Source organism: Rhopilema esculentum, chromosome 18 (genome assembly GCF_057945365.1).
Source record: "Rhopilema esculentum isolate cy_ngs chromosome 18, ASM5794536v1, whole genome shotgun sequence".
NCBI classification, from domain to species: domain Eukaryota; kingdom Metazoa; phylum Cnidaria; class Scyphozoa; order Rhizostomeae; family Rhizostomatidae; genus Rhopilema; species Rhopilema esculentum.
Genome location: NC_142832.1, coordinates 4,181,703 through 4,204,660, shown reverse-complemented (window position 1 = coordinate 4,204,660; position 22,958 = coordinate 4,181,703). Strand labels below are relative to the sequence as shown.

Genomic DNA, 22,958 nt, shown 5'->3' with positions numbered 1-22,958 from the left:
CCCAGGGGTGTCGTGGCTTTGGGCTTAGATGGGAAGGGGGGGGGGCAGAGAAGACAACCCAAGTTGCCTTTGTATATATTTGCGCACACTGGATTCTCCAGAATCTGCCGACTTTTGCCCTTGATCTAGGCAATTTGGACAAAACTACTTGGGAGTCCCTTCCTTGCACCCCGAGGACAGCACGTGCTCTATGGCTCTCCATCCTGCCTTAAAATCTCGAAGCAAGACTCTAAGGAACATTTAAGACCAGCTCAAGCAAAGATGGAAGGCAACTGTCTCTTAAAATTTTCGTTTTTTCTAGAATACCATTACTCAGTTCTAGGTCAGTTGGCAAATGACTTTTATAAGTCAAAAAGAAAGATCAAAACTTTTGAATCCTCCAAAAAGGACACGATCCTAATCACACATTATTTATCCATGTTATTAACTCTTTAATAATCTGTGCATTTGATTAAACCACAATTTTCAAATCCAAAATCAAATGAAAACGGTCCAAGATGAAAATATCTGGCAAATAAAGGCAAAATTAAGTGCCTTACGTAATGAGTACACAATGTTTACATGAAGTATATATCTTCTAATAGTCAATGCAGTGCATCTTATATGCAAATCACTTTATAAAAGTGGCTTAAACGGCTTGTCACTTTGTCGCAAATGGTCCAGATGTTAACTTAGCTTATAAATTTGTGGATATCTACTAACGGAACCAGAATTTACAGGACTTTTGGCGATTGGTTTTTAAAACAAACTTATGATCTTTTAAACTAATTTAACACAATCAACTGAGTGCACATTAGAAGTCACTCAGTTACCTGCATGGTATCAAAAAAATCTCAAAAGTTTCAGATCGATTTTGATACTTTTTTTTAATGCTCAGAATACAATTTTTTCTTCCAGTTACAAAGAAAATTTTTTCTGATTAAGGGCACACAGTAGTGAAGTTCACAATAATTCTGACAGAATGCCATGATTTACTGTCCAATCGTTTGTCACTGAGCGAGAAGATCTGTGTGTTAGGAAGTACAAGCTATCGAAGATGGTGGACATACACTTATACAAATAACTATGTTTATTTGTCGCACATAAACAGTTGCGCAGACGATCATTTGTCGCCAATGCATCTAAGAACCTTTAATGAAATGCTAGGAGCCAACTATGGGGCAAACATTTCATTAAGATTTTGCTAGAAAACGATTCCATGAATCGTGTAAACTGCTTCGTATCGTGTTTTAACGTCTCTTAACATTATGGACAGCCCGGGAAAACAGTTCAAAGTCTGAAGGGTTTTAAAAGAATCTCCATACAGAAACAAACTCGATTGATAACAGAATCGAATTGACCATGTTTGGCAAAGGGCAATAGCGGTACAAAAACGGGCCTGTGTTAGGCAACCGATCTTTGGTGGGAGCTTTTTTATGGGGCTGGAGGGGTTGACACCAAGCTTTACAAGGTACATTCGTATATCAACCCACAGTTACACTCTATGCCATATTTGCCAATTATTACCATCAAGGAATATACCATCTTTGAATGCCAATACCTCTAATAACCACAACGATAGAAAATCAAGCCCATGTCACACGTGACAGCAACAACAACAACAATGACAACAACAACAACAACACTAACAACAATAGCAATACAACAGCAATGACAACAACAACAACCAAATTGATAAACTAACGTGACCCCTGTTTGTTGCAGTGATGATCATTCCGAAGTGCCAACAGTACATTAAGTTTTAACATTAAAGCAAATGATGGTATAGTCTTTAATTTTTTCAGTAATGTCGATTGCTTTGTCGCTACCATGATTATACCAATCTCTTACGAAATCTTCACTGAGCAATTCATGCATTCAGCTCATCGGCTAAATCACCTACGAGAGATATTTAATACCATTTAATACCACTGAAACCAATTATGCTTTATTCTCGTCAACATGGCTGCAGCTTTTTCAGGGCAAGAAGCAGCTTTAGCCCTGCTCAACTGTCAAACATTGATATTATCTAAACGTTATGCTTCTTCAAGGTGGACAAAACTTGTTTCCTTCTGGGAATTCAATATCAAAGTCACATATTTCTGTATAGAAAAATCAAAATAATGACGTGTAAAGAAGGTTTTATCCAATAGCTAAAAATGTTGCTATTAGTTCATTGTAGCTAATTATATGGATTTTCTAATCAACCAAGACTCTAGTATTTAACATAATACAAAACATTTCATTTCATCTAAACCATTGCCCGCAATTGAAGCTATTTCTACGATCCAGTGCATTTCCAACCCTGTAGATTTCTAATGGAACAATGTGTTTCTAAACCACAAAAGATGTAAGTTAGGGACGATAGAGAGAGACAGCAGAGGGATGACATTACACAACATCACGTGCAATTCAAGCCACTAGCTGTGGTACACTTTATACTTAGCCCTTTTAATAAGTACAACTGGCAATATGTTTAAAATCACCACTACTGTAAAAAATCCAGAGAGATGTCATCCTGTTGAAGTTTCCAGTTTAAACAGGTTTCTATAATGCTGTGGTTTGGCATTTTCCAACAACAGAAAGTTTCAAATCACGAGAAATATTTTATTTCACATATTAAAAATCAATTTATTTATTGGAAAATGGAAGCTTGAACCATTCATGACAACAACACAGACAGCGGCTTAGCAGGAAACTGAAGCGGAATTGGCCTTCTCAAATTTGTAACAGCAAAGAAGCCATTTTTCGAAGTCACGTGGCTAGGGACAGATTCATTAGGAATAAAGCAATGAAGCACTAGAGAATTGAATATGCGGAAGCTAACAAGAAAACCGTTAGCATGTAACAGACGGTGATTTCTGTTTACTTTATCTTTGATGAAGCAGATGAGAGGATAGAAGAAAAGGAACTTAAATTCATAAAGGCATTAGGCCATTGCTTTCTTATTCGTTTCAAATCCCAGATCAAGATTTTCTGTAGCTACGTTTCTGTCTTATAAGAAACTTAATAATTCATAGATGCAACAGGACGTACACAATGTGATTTGAAAATGGCTTTTAAAAAAGCAAACATTTTACAACATACTAAAAGCTTTTTTGTCTGACACTCCCCAGAGCATAAAACGTTTTATGCTCTGAGGAGTGTCAGACAAAAAGCTTTTAGTATGTTGTAAAATGTTTGCTTTTTTCAAAGCCATTTTCAAATTCTGTACCGCAAAAAAATTGTTCACAATGTGATTTGTAGTATTTATTGTATCACCTTAGCAAAATTTATTTACGCTTAGGATGAAGGTATCTCTCACTGTTTAACTAATTTCTTATCCTGGAAAGCACTTCTTTATGAAGCAGTTATTAGTCCCATTAAGAGCTTTCTGGGGCCTGGGGCAAACAGAAAAATGGGACGCGTGATCGTGTCATAAAAACTATGATTGTTATTATTGTTAAGGAAATCATTATTACTTTTTGGGCCTCTCTCAGCTGGGTGCCTAGGGCAATAACTCCCTGCCCCTCTATCGGCAGACCTGGCAGTGCTTCACAAGAACATTCACTTAATTTGCTTTATGTTTTTTGTGCTAAATGGAATTAATCTCAACAGAGCGAAGAAGATGGACAAACAAAAGAAGCTGAAAGTGGACATGACATCCAGGATTGAGGAATATCCAGGAACTTCATGCAGGAACTTCAAAAGTAAAGCAGGTGTTATATAATGTAGATCATCCATATATCATGCAGGTTTGCAACCAGTGTCACAGTTTGTTGTGGGGAGGTTAACCTCAAGGGCACCAGAGCCATCGCAGTCTGTTGTTTAGAGATGTCCGTTGTTGTGACGTCTGCTGTTCACAGGTACCCACTAAGTGGGGCTTTTACACTATTCTGCCGCAAAATTATCCACAAGAAAAAACTTCCAGATCGCAGAAAAAATGAGTGACAATGCAGTCGCAGTTGAAGAAAACGATTGGCTTTTCTATAATATTCTACCTCTAAATGTCTACGTAGGGATTTCTTGTCGTGGACTTGTGCTACTCTCTGCAACTTTGAAGGTTCGTTCAGTCGACTCTGTAACGTTGCAACTTATATGCTTAATATTCAGGGATAAATTAGAATACCTTAGGCGATATTGAATTGGTTCGTAATGCATTTATAATGAATTCCGTTCGCGTTTACTCTGTGTGTAGTTTGTGTTTGATTTCTGTTATACTTGTTGCCGAACATCACAGATTCTCGAAAACATTCAGCACCAGATGAAAAAACCAGAAAAAGACAAGAGTGCACAGTCAATATTCATGAATTAAGAAACGATCAACTGAACGTGAGTTCTAACAGTGTTTCAAAAAACTTAGAAGCCGCAAAACATCCCTGGCCTACTTGCAATCTGAAGCTTAGGCCAATTCATCTCCCAAGCGCGTGTTTTCATGGTAACAATAGAAGTTATACATGATAGTCTTGTAACGCACTGTGCCTCGCATTCAGCAATTAGAAGAGAGCGTCCTCTAAGTTTCCTTCTCTCTATCTTTCGTGAATGAATGCTGTCATATTTTTCTTGTCTTTATTTATTCCGTTGTGTAACATACAGGGTTAGCGTGCCAAACACCTAAGCTCGTATGAGCTACCCTTCAACTAAAAAGACCTACCCATAGTTCAAGCGTTTAAAAAAATCTACTCGTGGCTCGCGTTTTCCTTACTGAGAACCAACTTAGTGCGCTGGAGCAATGTGAAAACATCGAATCCAAGTGCAACACAAGTGTACAGTTTAACACCGACAATGCCTCACCAAGGCCCGTTGAATACGAAACTCACCATGACAACAACGTCCCCTAGGAACATGACCACCTAAATTCCTCGTTGAGATCATTGTACGGTTCAAGTGCTTATAGTGAAGTAACAGAAGTAACAAAAAAGGTACTTACAAAGGATGTCTTTAAATTTTGATAGGCCCTGCCTGGGAATTGTAATAGAGCTACGGAAATTACTTGTCACCTGCAGAAAAGACAGAGAAATTGAAATTTTCACTTGAAACTAACCCTGTAAAGAATTACTCGATTAGAAATCCTTTATCAGTATAATACTGTTGAAAGTAATATTTGCTACATGTAATTATCATAGAGCTAATACTATTGGCTGTCCAACGATTAGATTAGCCATGCTAAACAGCACAGTAAAAACAACGAAAGACATAGATATTGTTTGTGGAAGACATCTTTATAAATAACATTGAAAATAAGGCCGATTTTTTCAAGAAAATACAAACAAATTTTTTCTCAGTCAAAATATAAACATCAATGTTTTACCACATATACGTCAATAATTAAAACAAAATGAGAATTTGGCTTTGAAAAAGCAAACATTTTAAACATACTAAAAGATTTCTTGTCTGACACTCCTCAGAGTATAAAACGTCAGAATGAGGTTCCGAAAGATGGAAAATATATACCCAGTTGCCGATCGAAATAGGCCAATCAGAAAAACGCAAGCACAAGACCGGTATTGTTGACCAATCAGTACCGTTTGAATATAGAGAAATTAGTACTGAAATCCAAGGAGTCATTTTTCTGGCGGACACAGGGTGTTTTTTGTGGAAAGCTTTCATATTCTAACATTAACAAATAAGGAATGTAGAAAAGCCCTATTTCTATTTGCATTGTCAGGATGTCGTTATTAAACTCCTCGTGCAAAAGGCTGGGAGCAGTGTTACTGGGAATAAGATGATTTGAGTTTCACACCAAAGACACGCCCTGTTTTCAATGTCTCCTTGAAACAATGGTTTTAGACAGTTTTTCAAAGCCTATTCGATGGTCTTAGAAAGATTTCAAAGTTTACCGGAAGAGCATGAAGGTCGGATGAAAACATACCTGGGTTTAAGGGAAATATGCTTTTAATAGTCGGCTACTCCTTACTTCTGTATAGAACAGAAAAACCTTGCTTTATGTGCGTACCCGGTGGTATTAATCAATAAAGTTGTACACAAACTGGATAAAAGCGTATAACAGATTACCTCAGAAACTCTTAAGAAAGAGCCTCGGTTGTTACGCCCACAGTCAAAGTAGAATCTTTTGCGTTCAATACGCATTTCCTTTGCTTGGGGCAGCTCACCATCCTCTGTGAAAGACAAGAGGGATGATTAGCCTAATTTACAAAAAATCAGGTAATGTATTGAGGAGTCTGTTATGCTCGGGGGGGGGGGAGGAGAATAGTTATCAACCACTTTATCGCAGAATGTAGCCATGTAGAGATAAGCATTGATTACATTCTTTTTATAAGACACAGTAAACTTTAGTTCAGGCGGACTGTTCTTAGTATTTTCGAAAATCTTAGGCCAGGTTGTTCTTAATTTGGTCTTAATTAAATAAGGTATGAGCAGTACAATTGCCAGCTGTTTCGTTTCAGAGAAAGGAAACAAAGTAAGTGAGACATCCTTCATTTGCCGCCAAGTTTGAATATTCACCGTAAAAGCACCAACACATCGCTAAAAATCTTCATTTTTGAGATAAAACGTTGTTCAAAATTGCATTTTATAGCAGCGCAGCCTCCGCTTATCCTTAATTTGTTCTTGACATTTTACCAATTTTGAGGTTCGTGTTCTTATAAAATTGTTCTTATAAAAAAGAGTGTAGTTAGCTGTGATCTAGTATATTCCTATGCAGGAGGATGCCTTGATTTGACATCGTGGCACCTTGTACTTTCAGTATATTAATCTAATGTGCACTATAGAGATATAATATTTTCAAATGGGAAAACTTTTACGATCCTCTCCAAAAAGGATTTACTAAACTGCAACTCAATATTTAAAGAAAGGCCTAGCCAGCTAAACTTCGCAGTTTCTATACAAAGAAAAGTTTAAGAATAAAAATACCATAAACAAGTACGTCGCAACAAAGAAGAAATAATTACTTTCGAAAACCGTAACAATTCGAAGAAGCTCTAGGCAAAAAAATTTACACAGGCCTAAATGTTTGAATGGAGATAGCGAGGTAAAACTGTGTAACTGAGGCAAAATTGTGTAAGCGAGGCAAAATTGAATAAGCGAGATAAAATTGTGAAAACGAGGCATACCTTCTTCATCTGAGGCACCTTCATCGCCGCCATGCTGATCAAGGAACTCAGACAACGTGTTTCTGATGTCAACAATCCCCTGCGCCGGCAAAGCAAGAGTGGCACGTGCGCCAAACTGGGTCAGCTGGCTGATCTGTGGAGTAGAAGGCAAAGAAATAGTCAGTTAGACGAACAGCCAACAGCAACAGGGAAACAAGTCATATCTCACAAGGTATTGTGACAAGATAAAAAGCTAATCTTGTGCAGATTAGCAGGACTTCTTGTTTCCAAGAAACGCGGAATTTCGCCAAACAGGTTACGTTAGGATCGGGGGAGGCCTAAGGTTAATTGCACCAGTGTTTTGGACATCTAATAAAATTGCGTCACATTGAAATTAGATATCCTGACTGTTAAAAGCAGGCGTAATACAAGAAGAGAGATCAGGCAAATTCAATTCTCCCCCCACAAATCCTGCGAAATACTGTATTTATTCAAGATCTGCTGATCAAGCGCGTATTGAAACTTGTATTCAATGTAACCGAAGATCAATGTGGTTTTCTGAACAGCCAAAGACTCGTTCAATTGAAAGAAAGACATTGTAGCGACAGCTACTGTTACACGATTCCCAAAAAGTTGTCACACTACACCTGAAAGCAGATTGGTCTAAAAATTTAAAACGGGAACTTTCAACAAGCGAAGACTAAATAAGATTATCTTATTGGAAAAAAGAAATCGAGGGATACAAAGTCAAGAGAAACTTGAATCGGGAAAAAATCAGGTCGAGGACGAATACAGGTCGGGAAAAATCAAGTCGGGAGAAAATTAAGTAAGGGAAACTTTCGTCACTTTTCCCCGACTAAATTTTCGAGTTGGTCGCTTTTCCTCGACTAGAATTTACTTCTTCTGAATTTCTAGAATTACTAAAGTTTTCTTTGAAACCCACACACCTTTAAAACACACTTATAGGTGGGGGGAAGTACGAGTCGGGTAAAAAATCGGGGAAAATTTAGTCACGATTTTTTTCTTATAAGATAGCTCTGTAGCAGAAGCATCAGTTTCTCAAGCACGAGCTTATGTACAAGCAATCGACTGAATAGCAGCCTTGGCTGAGAGATTTTGCAAGTGACCACAAGGCTGAAAAACTCAGGCAATGGGACAAATCTGCATGCATGCCTATACTTAGCCCAACCTGCACGTAAAGGCATGTCACGTAAAGATTTTAGTTCCTGGAAAGTGACAGGGAATTCGGCCTGAGCACAAAGAACTCTCGAAATCAGGTGCTAAGTCCCTTAAATCTCTGTCACATGCACAAAATCCAGAGCACGAGAAAAAGGTATCAAAAATCTTCCCAAGCAAGTTGGACAGAATTTCAGTTCCTGGAAAGAATATAATGGGAAACTTCTGTCTGAGCTCAAAGAATTCAGGAAATCAGATGCTAATATCCTTTGGTCTCATGTCACATGCACATGAACACGAGAAAAAGGTAGGAAAAATTTGAAACACACCCTCAAGAAGCGTCCTCTTTGATTCTCTTTCAAATCGAAGTAGTATCTTCGGCCACCACTTCTTTGAGTTTCACTATAAAAATCGTAAACAAAAAAACAATTCACTGTTTGCTTAGCTGCACACATAATTTCCTTTTTCAAGCCAATGTTTCGGAAATATTTTCTTCAACTAAGCCCCTTCGCTAGGCAGCATTTAAAGAATGAGATCTACTGTATTCATTGCTGATTTTGAGCTTCTAGGAAATCTGTATTTATTGCGTGACAAGGAAATTATGGAGAAACAATGATTTGGATCTGTTACAATAAAAAGTTATCTTTGAAACATGGGGCAGTGATGTGGGGGGACTGAGATTTCAGAAAGGGGGGAGGTAGGAAGGGAAGCAAGAAAGGGATGAGATTCAGGTAAGAAAAGAAGGTTCAGAAGTGACTCAATGAGAAAAATATGGGAGCAGAGCTGAGTTTGAAATGGGGACAACGCTATAAAAACGGGAAATTTCTGTGAGAAGGGAAAAGAGCAGATGATGACTTGGGGCATCAGCAGAGGATGGCAGAAAAAGAGATGGAGGAGCATCGCCTAAGATAAAGTGAGTACAAGAATGAAAGCTGGGTTTGGGGCAAAGTGGGGGGGGGGGAGAGTGAAGTGTCTGTTGCAGGGAAAATAATAAGATGGCACAAGGAGGTCAAAGGAAATGCTACGGGAAAATGTCAAAGAGAAAACTGAGTACAGGAAAAAAATTAGTAAATGGGGGAAATGCTAAGATTCTGTAAAACAGTGCATTAGGTTGACATACCTTTTGAGTTTTCCTTCTTCTGGAACCTGCCCTGTCTGGGCTGGATCTACAAACAAGACACCATCTATATAATCTGTGCAGACCATTTTTTTGCAAAAGGGACAAGTGGCGATAACATGTAGGTCAATACAATTTCTTAATGGTATTTCAACTGCGACTACGTTTCTTGATTTGCTCATTTTCCTCACCAACGTAGCAAATGACTTCATGTCTACTCGGTCATGACAAATATGCAGTTACTGAGAATAAACATGGTACCCGTTTAAGCATTTATCACATACAGTACAGTCTTTATTAATTCATCTTAAACATTGACATTTAAATCAATACATAAGCAAACTCTAAAAATAGGGTTAAACTTGAATTTATAAGCAGAGTGGGTCTCAGTAGCTGTTGCAAAGATAGGTTTCAAAAATTTACCAGGGCATATGTGCAATAATGGGGGCTGGGAGCACAAAAGCCTTTTGGGAAATTAAAAAGAAAGGGCGATTATAACTAGCATAGTAGTGCAAATAGTTTTTTCAGAACCTTATAAGCCCAGACTCTTTGATGGCCTAACTGCCTTAATATCATATCATGTCCTGACATGTAATGAGATGGCAACTGAGAAGCTTTCGAGCACGAGACGCAAGTAACGTTAAATAAACCGATCAACTCTCTAGTGTTAAACAAGAGCAGTACAAAGAAGCCTGGAAAATGATCTTCCGAGTCAAGTGAAGAAGATGTTTGAGGACACGTTGTGGCCAAATACCCAAGCGTTTGCTTCGTTTAAAGTAGAATGTTGTTGATTTTTTATTGACAACAGAAATTTCAAGATCTCTGGGCCTTCAATTCCCCAACCTTTTATATAGCCATTTGCAAATCCCTTTGCATTCTCAAGTATGGGTATTTACTTGATATAAAAATCCTTAGATAACAAGCTTCTAAATTTCACCCTGAAATCAGCAGCTTTAGATAACAACCTCATGATTATGCCATTTTGGAAAATTAATTTTTTTAGAGGCAACATTGAAAACAGTTTTCTCAACGATTAAAAACAGCCAACGTACCTCTCAAATACTAATCCGTACCCTTAACGTAACCCTAACCTTAACCCTTACCGTAAGTAACCCTTGGTCTCTATGTGTGCCAAAATTCCGATAGCTACTTTATACATTAGCGCCCGAACTATTGCCAAATTCAATAATACATTCAGACAGCAAGTTTTCGATTCACCTAAAGAAAAAACTGTTCATTCTCAAAATACCTTCACTGTCACGTGAAAATTCAACTCACCCAGCTGGGCATAGAAATCTGCGAACGAGGTTAAGCGATCGCGTATATCTCCAACAACCGGCATTGGAATGTTGATTTTGTTCCTGGTGCCATTGTTGAGGACCTACAGATGAACAAACAAATCATCAGTTACCGGTGCCTGGATTAAACCGACCCCCTGATGACCATGACCATGGCCACGATTCAGGGGGTCAAAAAATAACCAGATAATGATGACAGAAGTCCATATACACATTTGCCCTGGAATGGCATAAATCGGACACAGTAGCCATAGATGGTTAAAAGAAATCAATAAAAGAGACATACTAGCCTTATATGGTTCAAAGAAACGCATATAAGGAATATATCAGCTATATTTGGTTCGAAGAAACAAATTAAGGGAGCATTTCATCCAAATATGATACAAACAAAAGTATATAACGTGCACATAAGCCATATATGGTTTAAAGAAACGCATACAAGGAATACATTATTTGGTTCGAATAAACAGGTATAGGGGATACATTAGCCAATTATGATACAAATACAGGTATATAAGGTGCACATTAGCCATATATGGTTTGAAGAAACGCATAAAAGAGGGATATTAGCCTTATTTGGTTAGATGAAACACATACAAGGAATGCTACAGACATTAAAGGTGACTAGAAACGCATAAGAGGGGTACATTAGCCATATATGGTTCTATGAAACGCATATTTAAGACAAATAACCATATACGTATCCCCCAAATTGTATAAGCTAGACCATATTCATCTTGTACATTTTTTTATCGTGTGCATCTATCACCAGTACAAAAGAAGGTCGGCTGTACATGGACCAAACATTTCCTACAGGGTAATCTATACGAGGGCTATTTGCTGAAATTCTAAACCAATCGCGTTGCAAGAAGACAAGCTGGTGGCTAAATGGTATTTAATGGAATGAGTCGGTCTCTCGGTGTCGGTCACACAGTCCTCTCATTCAAACATGGTTATGGGTTGGACGTTTCCATATTCAATTAACAGGTTCGTTTGACCAGCAAAAGCAAACGTTTCATACTAATGACAGTAACAAATTGTCCGGCGAAATAGAATTAACATTATGTCCGACGAAATAAAATTAACATTTTGTCCGGCGAAAAGATAGCAAAAATTTGAAATTGAAGTAATGAAGGATGGCAGGCGTTCAAAGATATGTACAGATTCATATCCTGAAGATCTGCTATAATCATAGAAAGTGTCTGAAAGCTACGTATTATTTAAATCGTCCTGATTCTTTATAAAAAATATCTTCAGATTTGTGAATAGTTTTTAGAGCGGAAAACCTGCATAAACTTCTGCACGAAGAATTGAGAAAAATAAAGGCTTATAACGAGGCGTTCGCACAGCAGCAGCTGCCACACTTCTAATTAACAACAAAGAGAGGGGATCTTCAATTGAATGAGCTAAACCCCCGTCTCTCCGGTAAATGAGCATGTGCATCGAATCTTTACTGCGCAGGCTACAGAAAAGGCAATGGCTTGTTCATTATGGGGACTGCCATCCAAAGAATTCCAATCGACTTTCTCAACTTACTTCAAAATCAAATCCCTTCCTGCAAAACTTTTGCTTTTTTCACTCAATGTGGAGCCGTCCCGCCGAGAGCTCTTCTGGGGCCTGGGACAAAATGGAATCCGCGGTAACGTCATAAAAAATGCGATTATTATTGTTGTTGCTGTTGTTTGGAACTCTGCTATTACTATTTTGGGCCCCTTTTAGCTCGGGGCCTTGACCTCATCCCGGTGGATACGGCGTGGAGCAACGACGGGCACGCGGTCGCCATACTTTTGAAACCCACACCAGTCGAAGTTGTAGACGTTATTATATTCAAACAGCAGTGCGTTCGTTTTGACCCAGGCATGGTATGCCCTAAGGCTATATGTAACAGGTGCAACCAGACACGGTCAACAAGGCTGGGTCGTCTATACCCATGTAATACGGCTGTTTTCTTGTTGGCGAGCGAATTGGCAGATGGTTTGAAAGTGTTTTGCCTGAAGCAACATTCAGCGATTAGCTAGCTATTCATAGATAAAGCTTTAGAATACAGCAGCATGCCATGCGGCGCAGAGACTAATTATAACACAGAAAGATAGCATGCTTGGATACGATGTGTTTCTGTTTGAAATGGCTTCAGGCGAAACACGAAACAAAGGAAAGTTACCCAGCCCTAAAGTCTAAAAGGACATTGACTAAACTTGATTTCATGTTATCTGCGAGCTTAAAAGACGATTTGGAAATATATTAACCCATGGCTCTGATGTTCTTTTAATAATACCAAATGAAAAGCTTTTTTAGATTTAGCTTGAAGTACAATTGCTGTGTTATTGTTTTCAAACATCTAGGTTCGTGTACTATCGTTTGCAGAAAGATTCTAGATTCCAAGTATGGTATAACATACGAAATAATTCAAATGGTAAATAAACAAGAACAACGTGGACACGAGAAGGGTACATCAAGAGCCAAAAAAAATTGCATTTGGGGAGTTGGCGCGAAAGCCCGTCCCACATTAAGGGGGAATTTGAATGCTTAAAATATTCCAAATCTTCATTAGGAATAGGAACATAAAATTCAAACAGGCATGTAAGTAAAGAACAAACCAAAAAGAGTTTATCTGATAATGTTACTACCCCACAATTTTTTTTCTAAGTCTTATTCCTTTCACTTCATTGTCCCTCTCTTCTCCTAACTGCCCACCCTGGTTGTCTGATTCCATCTCCCTTCTCTTTAATGCCCCCTCTTCCCCCAGTTGTGGACTTTTTTCTCAGTTGTTGATTCCCTTCCACTGGTTAATCCCCCCTCCTCTCATTTATCCTGTTTTCCCCTAGCTGAGCCCTAGCGGTTGTTGTGCTATCCTCCCACTAATCGTGGTTTAACTTATCCCTGTCTAAAAAGAGAATCTGCAGCTTTTCCATCAAACCTTTTCACACCAGCATCTTCCCTTCAGTTTTGATTGTAATTTAGCACTAAAAAAATTAAATCCCTTCCTACAGCTTAGCTACTATTTTCCACTTGAAAACGTTTGAATAAAAACATGCTACAGCTCCGTCGTATATGGCAATTTTATGCACAAATTACATAATTTACTTCAAACGGTTGTAAATGGAGATAAAACGAATTCATTTAATCTTTTAAAAAAGCCATCCATTCAGTAAAAAGGAAAAGTTATAATATACAAAAAGAGAAACTACAATACAATAAAAATTTGTTATATCAGTTGTCTGATCTTCCATGGATTCGTGCCGAGCTAATTCCTGTTGGCTCAAAAAGTGAAATCTTGGTTCTTTTTTAAATCTTACAATGGAATCGATATCTCTAATGGATTGTGGGATTTCATTCCAAGCAATTGGCCCAGTGTACAAAAACCTCTTTTGGTGTAATCTAGTGTTAGTTTTGTCACATTGAGATCCTGCCTATCCCCTGGGATGTATTTCGATATGGCAGACTTTTTGAGGAACTTATTTTTAGCCCTAAGGAAAGAGCTGATTAACAATTACTGGAGATCATTTCACAAAAGAGTAAGACGCAGATACCAATTCGAGAAGCTTTTCTTCCACTTTTGTAGATTTTCAGCCGTTTCCTAAACCTAAAGTTTATTGATGTAATCTTGATTTAGGAACTCATAACGTTTTGTGATATGATTTACCTATTGTTTTTCTAGAAATCCAAGAAGTCAAACTTTATGACAAATATTCCCAATTTATACTTTAACTTGAAAATTACTCCTTGAAGATTGCTGTTTTCAATTGATTTGCATCACATTTTAACGCTACAAGCAACAGAATCCTATAAATTTCATGATCACAAAGTTTAATCCTAGTTGAAGTTGCAACCTGTTTGAGATACGCCAGTTTGAAAGCAGCTACCGAAATTTTATGTAAAAGATCCCCTTTTATGTACGTTTGTAGTCTTTCATTCTCAATTTTTTTTAGTGTGCAACTACCACGTAAATATATGTTTGAAAATATGAATCATTTAACGTTAGTGAAACTTTGACCTACTCTGGCGACATCCTTCTTTCAACTTTTCTCACCTAGGCTGTAAATGTGTGGTACTCTTTTGATAGGGAAATGGTTTGACAAAAATTTCCTTTACAGTATCGAAAAAAACTGATTTTTATTTTCGATTTCTATTTTTATTTATAAACTGATTTTATTTTATTATTCCCGAGTTGGTTATTTTCCCGCACTCTCTATTAAAACTGGTTTTTCTAGATTCGATGTGATTAAGTAAAAGTTGTAATATTGATATAATGCCAAGCTCCTTAGGCCGCAAAAGGGCTTGAAATCTCTCCTGACTGGATATTTCACTGGTAAACTTTCCTAGAAAACCAATATCGTCCATTCATTCGTTAATACAAACATACAGTCTGTGTCTGATAACTTGAATAGCAGGGAGGGATTTAATTTGTTCTAATTTTGCAAAATTCCCATTATCAAAAGTTGTGTTAAAATGATGAAATGGTTATTATTTTTTTATAAGAAAAATTTAAAATTCAGGCAGTAGGATAGTAAGACATTGGCTTTTAAATTAAGGTGAATTTGTACCTTTAATTACTGTAAGGATGGTCGTTCCTAGTTAAGACCATGCCCAAATAAATTGTAAGGTTTGCATCCTAGCAAATAAAATAACACATAGTTAAAGCAATGCTGCAAGGCCTGGATTGTTGGTTTGCATAAAAGCTAGAGTGCCAGGATGAAGAGGTAAATGCTTCCGATGCCTTGCAGCATTAATGCGATGAGAATTGAGGGGTAATAGAGTGGCCTTCCATAAGAGATTCTGTCTCTTCTCTTGAATTCTGTTTAATCAAAATACCCAAGATAAAACGGTGGCTGATTTAAGGGGGGGCAACTAGGGGCAGTTGCCCCTCCCTTAACGAGTAAAGGCAAGTCTGGCGCCCCTTTTTTTGAAATTGTGTGCCCCTTTTGAAGAATGAGAATCAGATGAAAAAGGTTCTGGGGCGATAGGTTAATTTGCTTCAAGGATTACCCCAAAGTTATGTTGTTTATTCTGAAAAGGTATCTGAAATTTTTGTATACAGTGTACTCTCGTAACCAGTTTTTGAAAAATTTTCAGCGAACCACCCCCGCCCCCCCCCCCCCTACCAACTGGCCCTCCTTCAAATTCGCTCTTGATCCACCTCTGAGATAAAATAAACTCATTGACTTGTCTAATAACAAAGAAAGTGTGAAATATACATTCTGGGCTACTAAGAGGAGAGAATAGGGGTTGAAATGCCCAAGGCCCTTGCAGTCTAGGGGATGTCATAAAGTAATGAAATCCATTTTAAGAATGGAATTAATCAAATGTAACAAAGGCATGTTGAAAAAGGATAAAAACTGCAAGAAAAGTTATGGATTATCTTTATACAACCCTAAGAGGGTGGGGTGGAAAATGTTTTTGTTCTGTCTTTCAGTTTTGCCCCCAGGCCTCCTAAATCCTCTTCACACCTGTTTACCTGTATACATTCATTTCTGACCTTCACACAATTCAGATAATCAAGAAGCTTATTATGATTCACTTAAAGCTGTGTTTTTCTTTCATGCCCCTATTCTTGTTCAATCATCTTTTGTTCTTTAGGCATCAAAGGAAGTCAATTTGACTTTGGTGACAGATTAAAGAGAAAAACTAATACCAAATGCAGTAGTCAAAATCCACAATTCTTATCCTTTATTGATGGCCGATGCATTATCAAACATTGAGCCTCTTAGTTGAGAAAAACCCAGACTAAAATGAATTATTCAAACATTCCATCGGCTATCCAAAAAAATCTTTATGAAAGTCAAAGAGCCAATAAAACTTGAATTTATGCAGGTATCTGCAACTCATGAATAACAACTAAAACTCATACATTTCGTCTTAAAGAATTAAATTGCAAAAATTATGGAATTATAAAAAAGGGTGTAATTATTTTAATACAACTGAATATTGATCTTGGAAATGCGAAGGCAGATTTTCTTGCCAGACAAAGATATCTGCATGCATAACAACAGAAACATGATAAATCTGAGAGGATTCAAAATTGTAAGGCATTGTCGAACAAAGACAAAATAGGATTAACTTAAGAAAATTATAATGCAATGTGACCTTCAAATTTCATAAATAAACATAAATTATATCCTTTGCTTTGAACTAGGCACCCTTGGTTTGGGAAATCTTGAAAAAAAAACGTTCTTAAAGTCTATCAGGAGACGAGGGCTTTAACTGCAATCCCCTACTCTCAGAGAATAATATCCTTATAGTGTATTATCATTGCTATCAAGGTCAGCAATGATATGCTCTCTATTGGAAAGCAATAGAACCAATGATTGCAGTCCTAATACCCCCCCCCCCCCCAACAAAAAACAATTTGAAGTCCTTGAAAGTCTAATTGCTGACACATTACTGTGAATTGTCCATTTAGAGTCTTTCTATGCTTTCAATTTCAATGTTAAATAATTCTTCAAATCCCATTGTATAGTACATCAGCTGAGTGCCAATTACAGACTAAAACATTTAAAATTCCACTGGGTAACACACCCAGTCACCATTTTTCCAAGGCCTCCCAAAAACCAGCCAGCTAATTTTACATTACATTTTTGGCATCAACCAAGATGACCTGCATAATTTGGATGAGAAAATTTGTTGATAGTGCAAGAGGAGCAGCCCTGAGGTGAAGGGGCCAGCCCTTGGTATGTGCCACATATTTTCTTCTTTTTGCATTTGGAGTAAGTAAAGGAATATATAGCTGCGGGTTGAGGGATGTGCCACCAGGGGCATATCTTGAAGGGGAATTTAGGATTGTGTTTCAAACATCAGAAGATTTTTTGTCATCCGGCCTAAGAATTTGTAAGTTGGTTGGAAAAAATATTAGCTGGTCTATGTTTCAGATTGAATGTAACAAGGCTTTATAGGTCACAAGACCTTCCACTCCCTAAACTATTATTCATCAAACAATTTTACAGATTTCAGGACTCTCGACCAAGCAGTCTGGAGTGATCAAGTTTCAGTATTGCATGACACCCCTAGTCCATGATATAGCCAAAGCCATCAATCAGGCATAAGTACATTTCTGGTATTCCAAGATTTGAAACTCAAATTATCTATTAAAAATTAAATCTATGATAAATGCAGTAACAGGTTTTAATGCAGCATGGAAAGTAGAAATTTTTTCTAGCATTGAGATTCTTTATCGAGAGAGAGAGAGAAAAAAGGCAGAACATAATTTAGCATAGAGAAAAAAAAGTTATGTTGTAACTCCATCTGGAACTTTTTGAAACACTATTGTTTCAGACTGACATCTTCACACCTCTCCCCTTAATGCCAAAAAATTACTTGTTCTGAAAAATTCATTTTAAGTCTCCACGATAAATTTGTTGAAAGCTTAAGATTATTCATATCTGGATACTAATATTTATATCACTATGCAGACATTTATAACAAATTCAGGACATTTGTCATAAATTCACAAAATAATTACAGCTACACTAAAATTAGCTTTATCTGGGCAATTTGGTTTAACAAAAGTCATGATTTCTATATATAATGGATTTGATTTCAAACAAAATTTTTTGATATTTTCACAAACAATTGAAACTATCAGTTCCTATACCTTGCTATAAAATTTTTGAATAGCAGGTTCTGCAGCCCAGGTAGTTTTCCAAAGAAGAAAAAGTGTCCATTAAAGAAAAATTTCAAGGAAAATGGCAGTAATACTTTGGCAAAGCATAAACAACTTTGGGATTCGTCAAGACACGAAAAGATGTGAAAACATAAGCACATGACTGTAACTGGATCCAACAACTTAACACTAGCACATACATGCCTTGCAGAAGGAGAAATAGAACTTTCATGTAAGCTAATACTTAAGTGATTATGTTCACCAGAACCTGGAACAAACTGGCCGGAAAAATTTCCTCTTTATAAAAATCGATGATCTCTAATCTTTAAACAAGTAAACTAAATACTGCTTAATTTTTAAGTAAAAATGTACTTATGACAGTCTTTTAAAGGCTTACTTCAGTTTTGAAAAAACTGGCAATGGCTAATTATTTATCAACATTGACAACATCAGCCCCCAAAACATAACATAAACCTGGTTTGATCAGGAGATGTAAATTATTGCTCTGACATTTTCGCTTATTTTCAACATGCTGAAATAGCAAAACGAATAAGAACTTTGTTTGGCAAATCGAAACGAAGGACTAGACGCATTACAAGCGTTGATGACATATCACCAGTATTAGCAAATCTTGAATAACAGTTGGCTGATCAAACAATATTTTGGTTCAACAACGTCCATACTCTCCTGATATGATTATACTAATAGCTGATACAGGTATTCAAATATGCTGTTCCCATTTGTCGGTGCAAAAATTTTACAGCTTACCAATTTTGCGTGCAAATCCAACTTCAATCAAATGATATATTTCATGGAAACTTATTAGATGGGATCAAATTACCTCGACAAGCTTGATGAACTTTCCACGCGAATTCTGCTTCACATCCACGTAGTATCTCTTGTTTTGGATCCTCAGCATTTTGCTGGCAATTTCTTCCACAGCTAAAACGATGTTTGATAATACAAATAGAAAATGCACGGTAGCTACAAAGATTTGAAGCCCTGTATTGTGAAAAATGAACCTTGCATATCAAATTAAAGATTCTTCACCTAAGAATTATCAGGATGGTCTCATCTGAAAAGATGGAAGCAAACCTTTCGCTGGGTTGTTTACTTTAAAAAAGGTGAGGAAGATCTATTAGTGAAAATAAAATCAGATAATTTGCCTATATTGTACGGTATTCTATTGGTAAATTTAGCATTGTTGACCTGCAATTGGAAAAAAATTTCGGGAATCTTACTAACGGTGTCTACCTTAGTCGAACCGGCGAAGGGTTATTTTTGCAGAAAAGAATTTTCATATAATATCTTAATCGCTGTCCTCAAAAGAAATCAGAAATTTTAATGCGTTCTAATCTGCGGACAGAACTTTCTGGGCATAATAACTGCACTGTATTTAAGTTTCAGTTTCAGACACCAGGAATCGGTCATCTCCTCCGTCCCAGACAAAAGAAATTTTTTGAGACACTGCATGCAAAAACAGCCTTCAAAAGAACTGAAATTATCAGGTCATGGTTGGAGCTAAATACTCTAGTTCATGCATAGTAAACATACTAAAACTCCGAACTTTGCAAGGAAAAGCTTTCGGCAAAAAAATTTGATCTGTAAATGAGATCCAATTCTGCGTTGCTTGTTCCTAAGTAAATTTCACAGACCAAATTTGCAATTTCCAGGCATTTACCTCAGACAAAAACAATTTTTCAGGACGTTTAACAACATTTAGACAAAGCAAAACGGCTTAGGCCATAATATCTTCAATAAAAATGATGCAGGGGTACTTGAACAAAAAGGATGGTACGGTACCGGCAAGTTGAAAATTCTCGGCAAGCATGGCCTCTCCCGACAAGATATCAAGCCAAGTGAGATAGCAAGTTCTGTTTGGCAACGAAGCAAGTGGTGACTTACCTGAGGAGCCCCGTTCCCTGTCGCTGCCACGATCGCCACTTCTGCCTTCACGGCTCTCTGTTTGAGACATGCCGACTGTCCTATTCGCCCTCTACAAAACCTTTCCTTCAGGCTCTGGTCAGCCTAGATCTTCTCTCCCTTCGAACAGCATGGACGACGGTCGAATATTTTCGACTATCGCAGCGATCTGGGACCGAGCAGTGCAGGGAAAACCCATCTTCAAGATTGCGCAATTTCCCCTCCACGTGAACAATTTTCCGAACATGTGATTGGTTTGCGGAATCACGGCAATGCCATCTTACAAGAACAATCAAAACAGATGCAATCAGAAATATGGACAAATACCTTGACTTCTATTTTTGGTGGGCATGGTGTACGAAATTGTTCTTTACATGACCTTAGATGATAATGACATAGCAACTGACATGAGCAAATCGGAGAAAAATAATTTGGGTTTGGGCTGGTCCCTTCTCTCGTGCCCTTTTAGGCCCAACTCCCCTGGATTTCTGGTCTCTGTTTATCTAACAGGGGTCTAACAGAAACGAGTACAGCATCAATGGACTTTCAATTGACACCTGTTTGGCTAAAAAATATGAAACCGAAAGGCACATCTTCAAAGCTGCAGTCAAATTTTTTAGTCTTTATAATTTGAACTTTTCAATGATTACAAAAATTCGGGTCTCAAAGTTTGTCTCTTAAAGGCAAAGCATACGAAATGCAAGTTGGTTTTGCGTCATTTTTCGCAAACACAGTACATCCATTAGTCATTCTGTCGTCATTCCACAACAACAGGCTGTGAATTTGAACAAAATTGCAGTAATGAACAAGAAGTGAACATGATGAAACAGTTATCCGACAACTGAAAACACGTTGATTATATCTGAAGGCTTTAAACATGGCCAAATCCTGACGTCATGTTAATAGTCATTAATTACCTTACATTTTTACTATAACATCAAGCAAAGCAGATCAAATATCCCCTAAATTTTGTAAAAGCTGTTATTTCCATTACAGATGACCTAAGAAATGACCAGTAGGACACTTAAAGGTTAGCAAAGGGCTCACGAACTAGAGAAAATCGGACAGGGGCCTGTGCTTATTCAGCAATTTCTCAGCCAATCGCAGACAGACAGCTTTTTTGAATCGCAAACAATTTTATTTTATCTTCTTCCGGTTTATAGTCACTGGTTACAAGTGACAATTCTAAAAATGGTTTTACCATTGAATTTGAACATGGGCATAGCGGATGGTGCACGTTTACGTGGAGGAGGGGGGCTTAACTGTGAATCTTTAAAACAATTTCAACAAAATTACTGGTGTGGTAATAGGGCGCTTACTGCGGGGCCAGTGAAGGTATTTCCAAGTTGGAGTGTCAAAGTTTCACAACATTCCCCGCTCTTTCGACAAAAAAATTATGAACAAGTGATAAAGCCTCCCAAGTCCTTTGAAGTCTAATAAAATACGTTAGTTCTAGCAAATTTAGAAAAAACATTTTCAGCAAAGTTGAACAACTTAGATGTGAGCAATGGCAAAAATATAATGCCGAATTTTTCCTTAAGCAAAATTAAGCGCTTAAAAATTTTAGCAAAAATTCAGTGAATTTGTGTTGATTATTCAAAATACGTTAAATTCCCAAAATAGTGCAGTAATCCACGCCACCTAGACAACAATCAATAGTGAGGCGACAATACCTTCAAAATTGTGACACCTTTTCTAAAATGCAAATAGAAACTGTGAATTTCGAAACGTGACCGATATCTGGCTGGTGGCAAGTCTGTTTGGCGTAGCTTTCTTGCAAATCTCACCCTAAAATATTTGAATTATCTCAAAGTTGAATTATCTCCAACTTTGAATTATCTCCAACTTTGAATTCTGGTTTATGGTTAGGGTTACGAGCGATATCGTGCTATGGAAGTCATTAGCGTGGAAATTCAGATCCCCAAACCCCCTTTTTGTCACTACGCCACAAATGTATCTGTGTACTATTTCCAAGACACGATTTTCACTGTCAGTACTGTGAAATAGTCGTCAACATAAAATTTTTGAATTCAGATCGATTTCATACTTTGTACAGCGACAATGAAAACCAAGCAACAGATAGTTGGGATACGGCAATAATCAAGTTGAAATATCGTCGGGTTATAAACGTTGCTTAATTGCTCTCTCCCATCCATACAATGTCAATTACTTACATAAAACCAATCATACAATCTTTGTCGTTCAATATTTTCACTATTTTTCCTGGAATACTGAAATTCATCAAACAATAGCATATTATTAGTTAAGAAATGAGAAGAACACATTTGTAAAGCTGCTGAAATTTTGTGTAGGCCTTCGAACAAATTTGGTGTAGATTGTAATTAAGACATTCTATAGCAAGTTCTTATAACAAATAGCATGTTTGCACTTGTGTCTGTAAACCTAAGCAACAGTCTTTAGAATTAAATCTTCTCGGTAGAGGTGCATGATTTATGTACGACTTCTGGGTAGAGAGTGCTTTTTTGGGTAGAAGAGCATGCGTTTCAAAGTTTCCGCGAAAAAAAAGGGTAAGATAAGAGGGAAAGAAGTGTTGACAAATCATCAGCTCGCAAGCATTGCTGCTGAGCCCATCTCCCCCTCCCAAATACAAAGTTGATTACTCCTAAAAAGCATTTATGCAATCTACTCCAGTCAGGCTTTCACTATAATACCGGGAAATTGCAGTTTATCAAAGAGTGAAGAGTTAGAAGATCCTTCATATCATTTAGCTGCAAATTGTTTTCAAAGAAACTGCAAAATTGAATTGGTTAGTCTTACTGTAATGTTTTTGTGAATACTAGAACTTTTGGTCATTGAACCAGAACCATGCATCGATT

General features: G+C 37.3%; 1 protein-coding gene across 1 annotated transcript; it reads right to left on the bottom strand.

The window, feature by feature from the left end:
• Window positions 1-397: 397 nt before the first annotated feature.
• Window positions 398-20,281, bottom strand: LOC135681012 (transcriptional activator protein Pur-alpha). The gene is made up of 9 exons (XM_065195265.2): window positions 20,104-20,281; window positions 19,040-19,140; window positions 10,582-10,684; window positions 9,307-9,352; window positions 8,516-8,588; window positions 7,032-7,164; window positions 5,974-6,077; window positions 4,889-4,958; window positions 398-1,878 (listed from the first exon to the last, which is right to left on the bottom strand). The coding sequence occupies exons 1-9, from the start codon at window positions 20,171-20,173 to the stop codon at window positions 1,850-1,852; spliced, it is 729 nt and encodes a 242-aa protein (XP_065051337.1). The 5' UTR covers window positions 20,174-20,281; the 3' UTR covers window positions 398-1,849.
• Window positions 20,282-22,958: the final 2,677 nt, after the last annotated feature.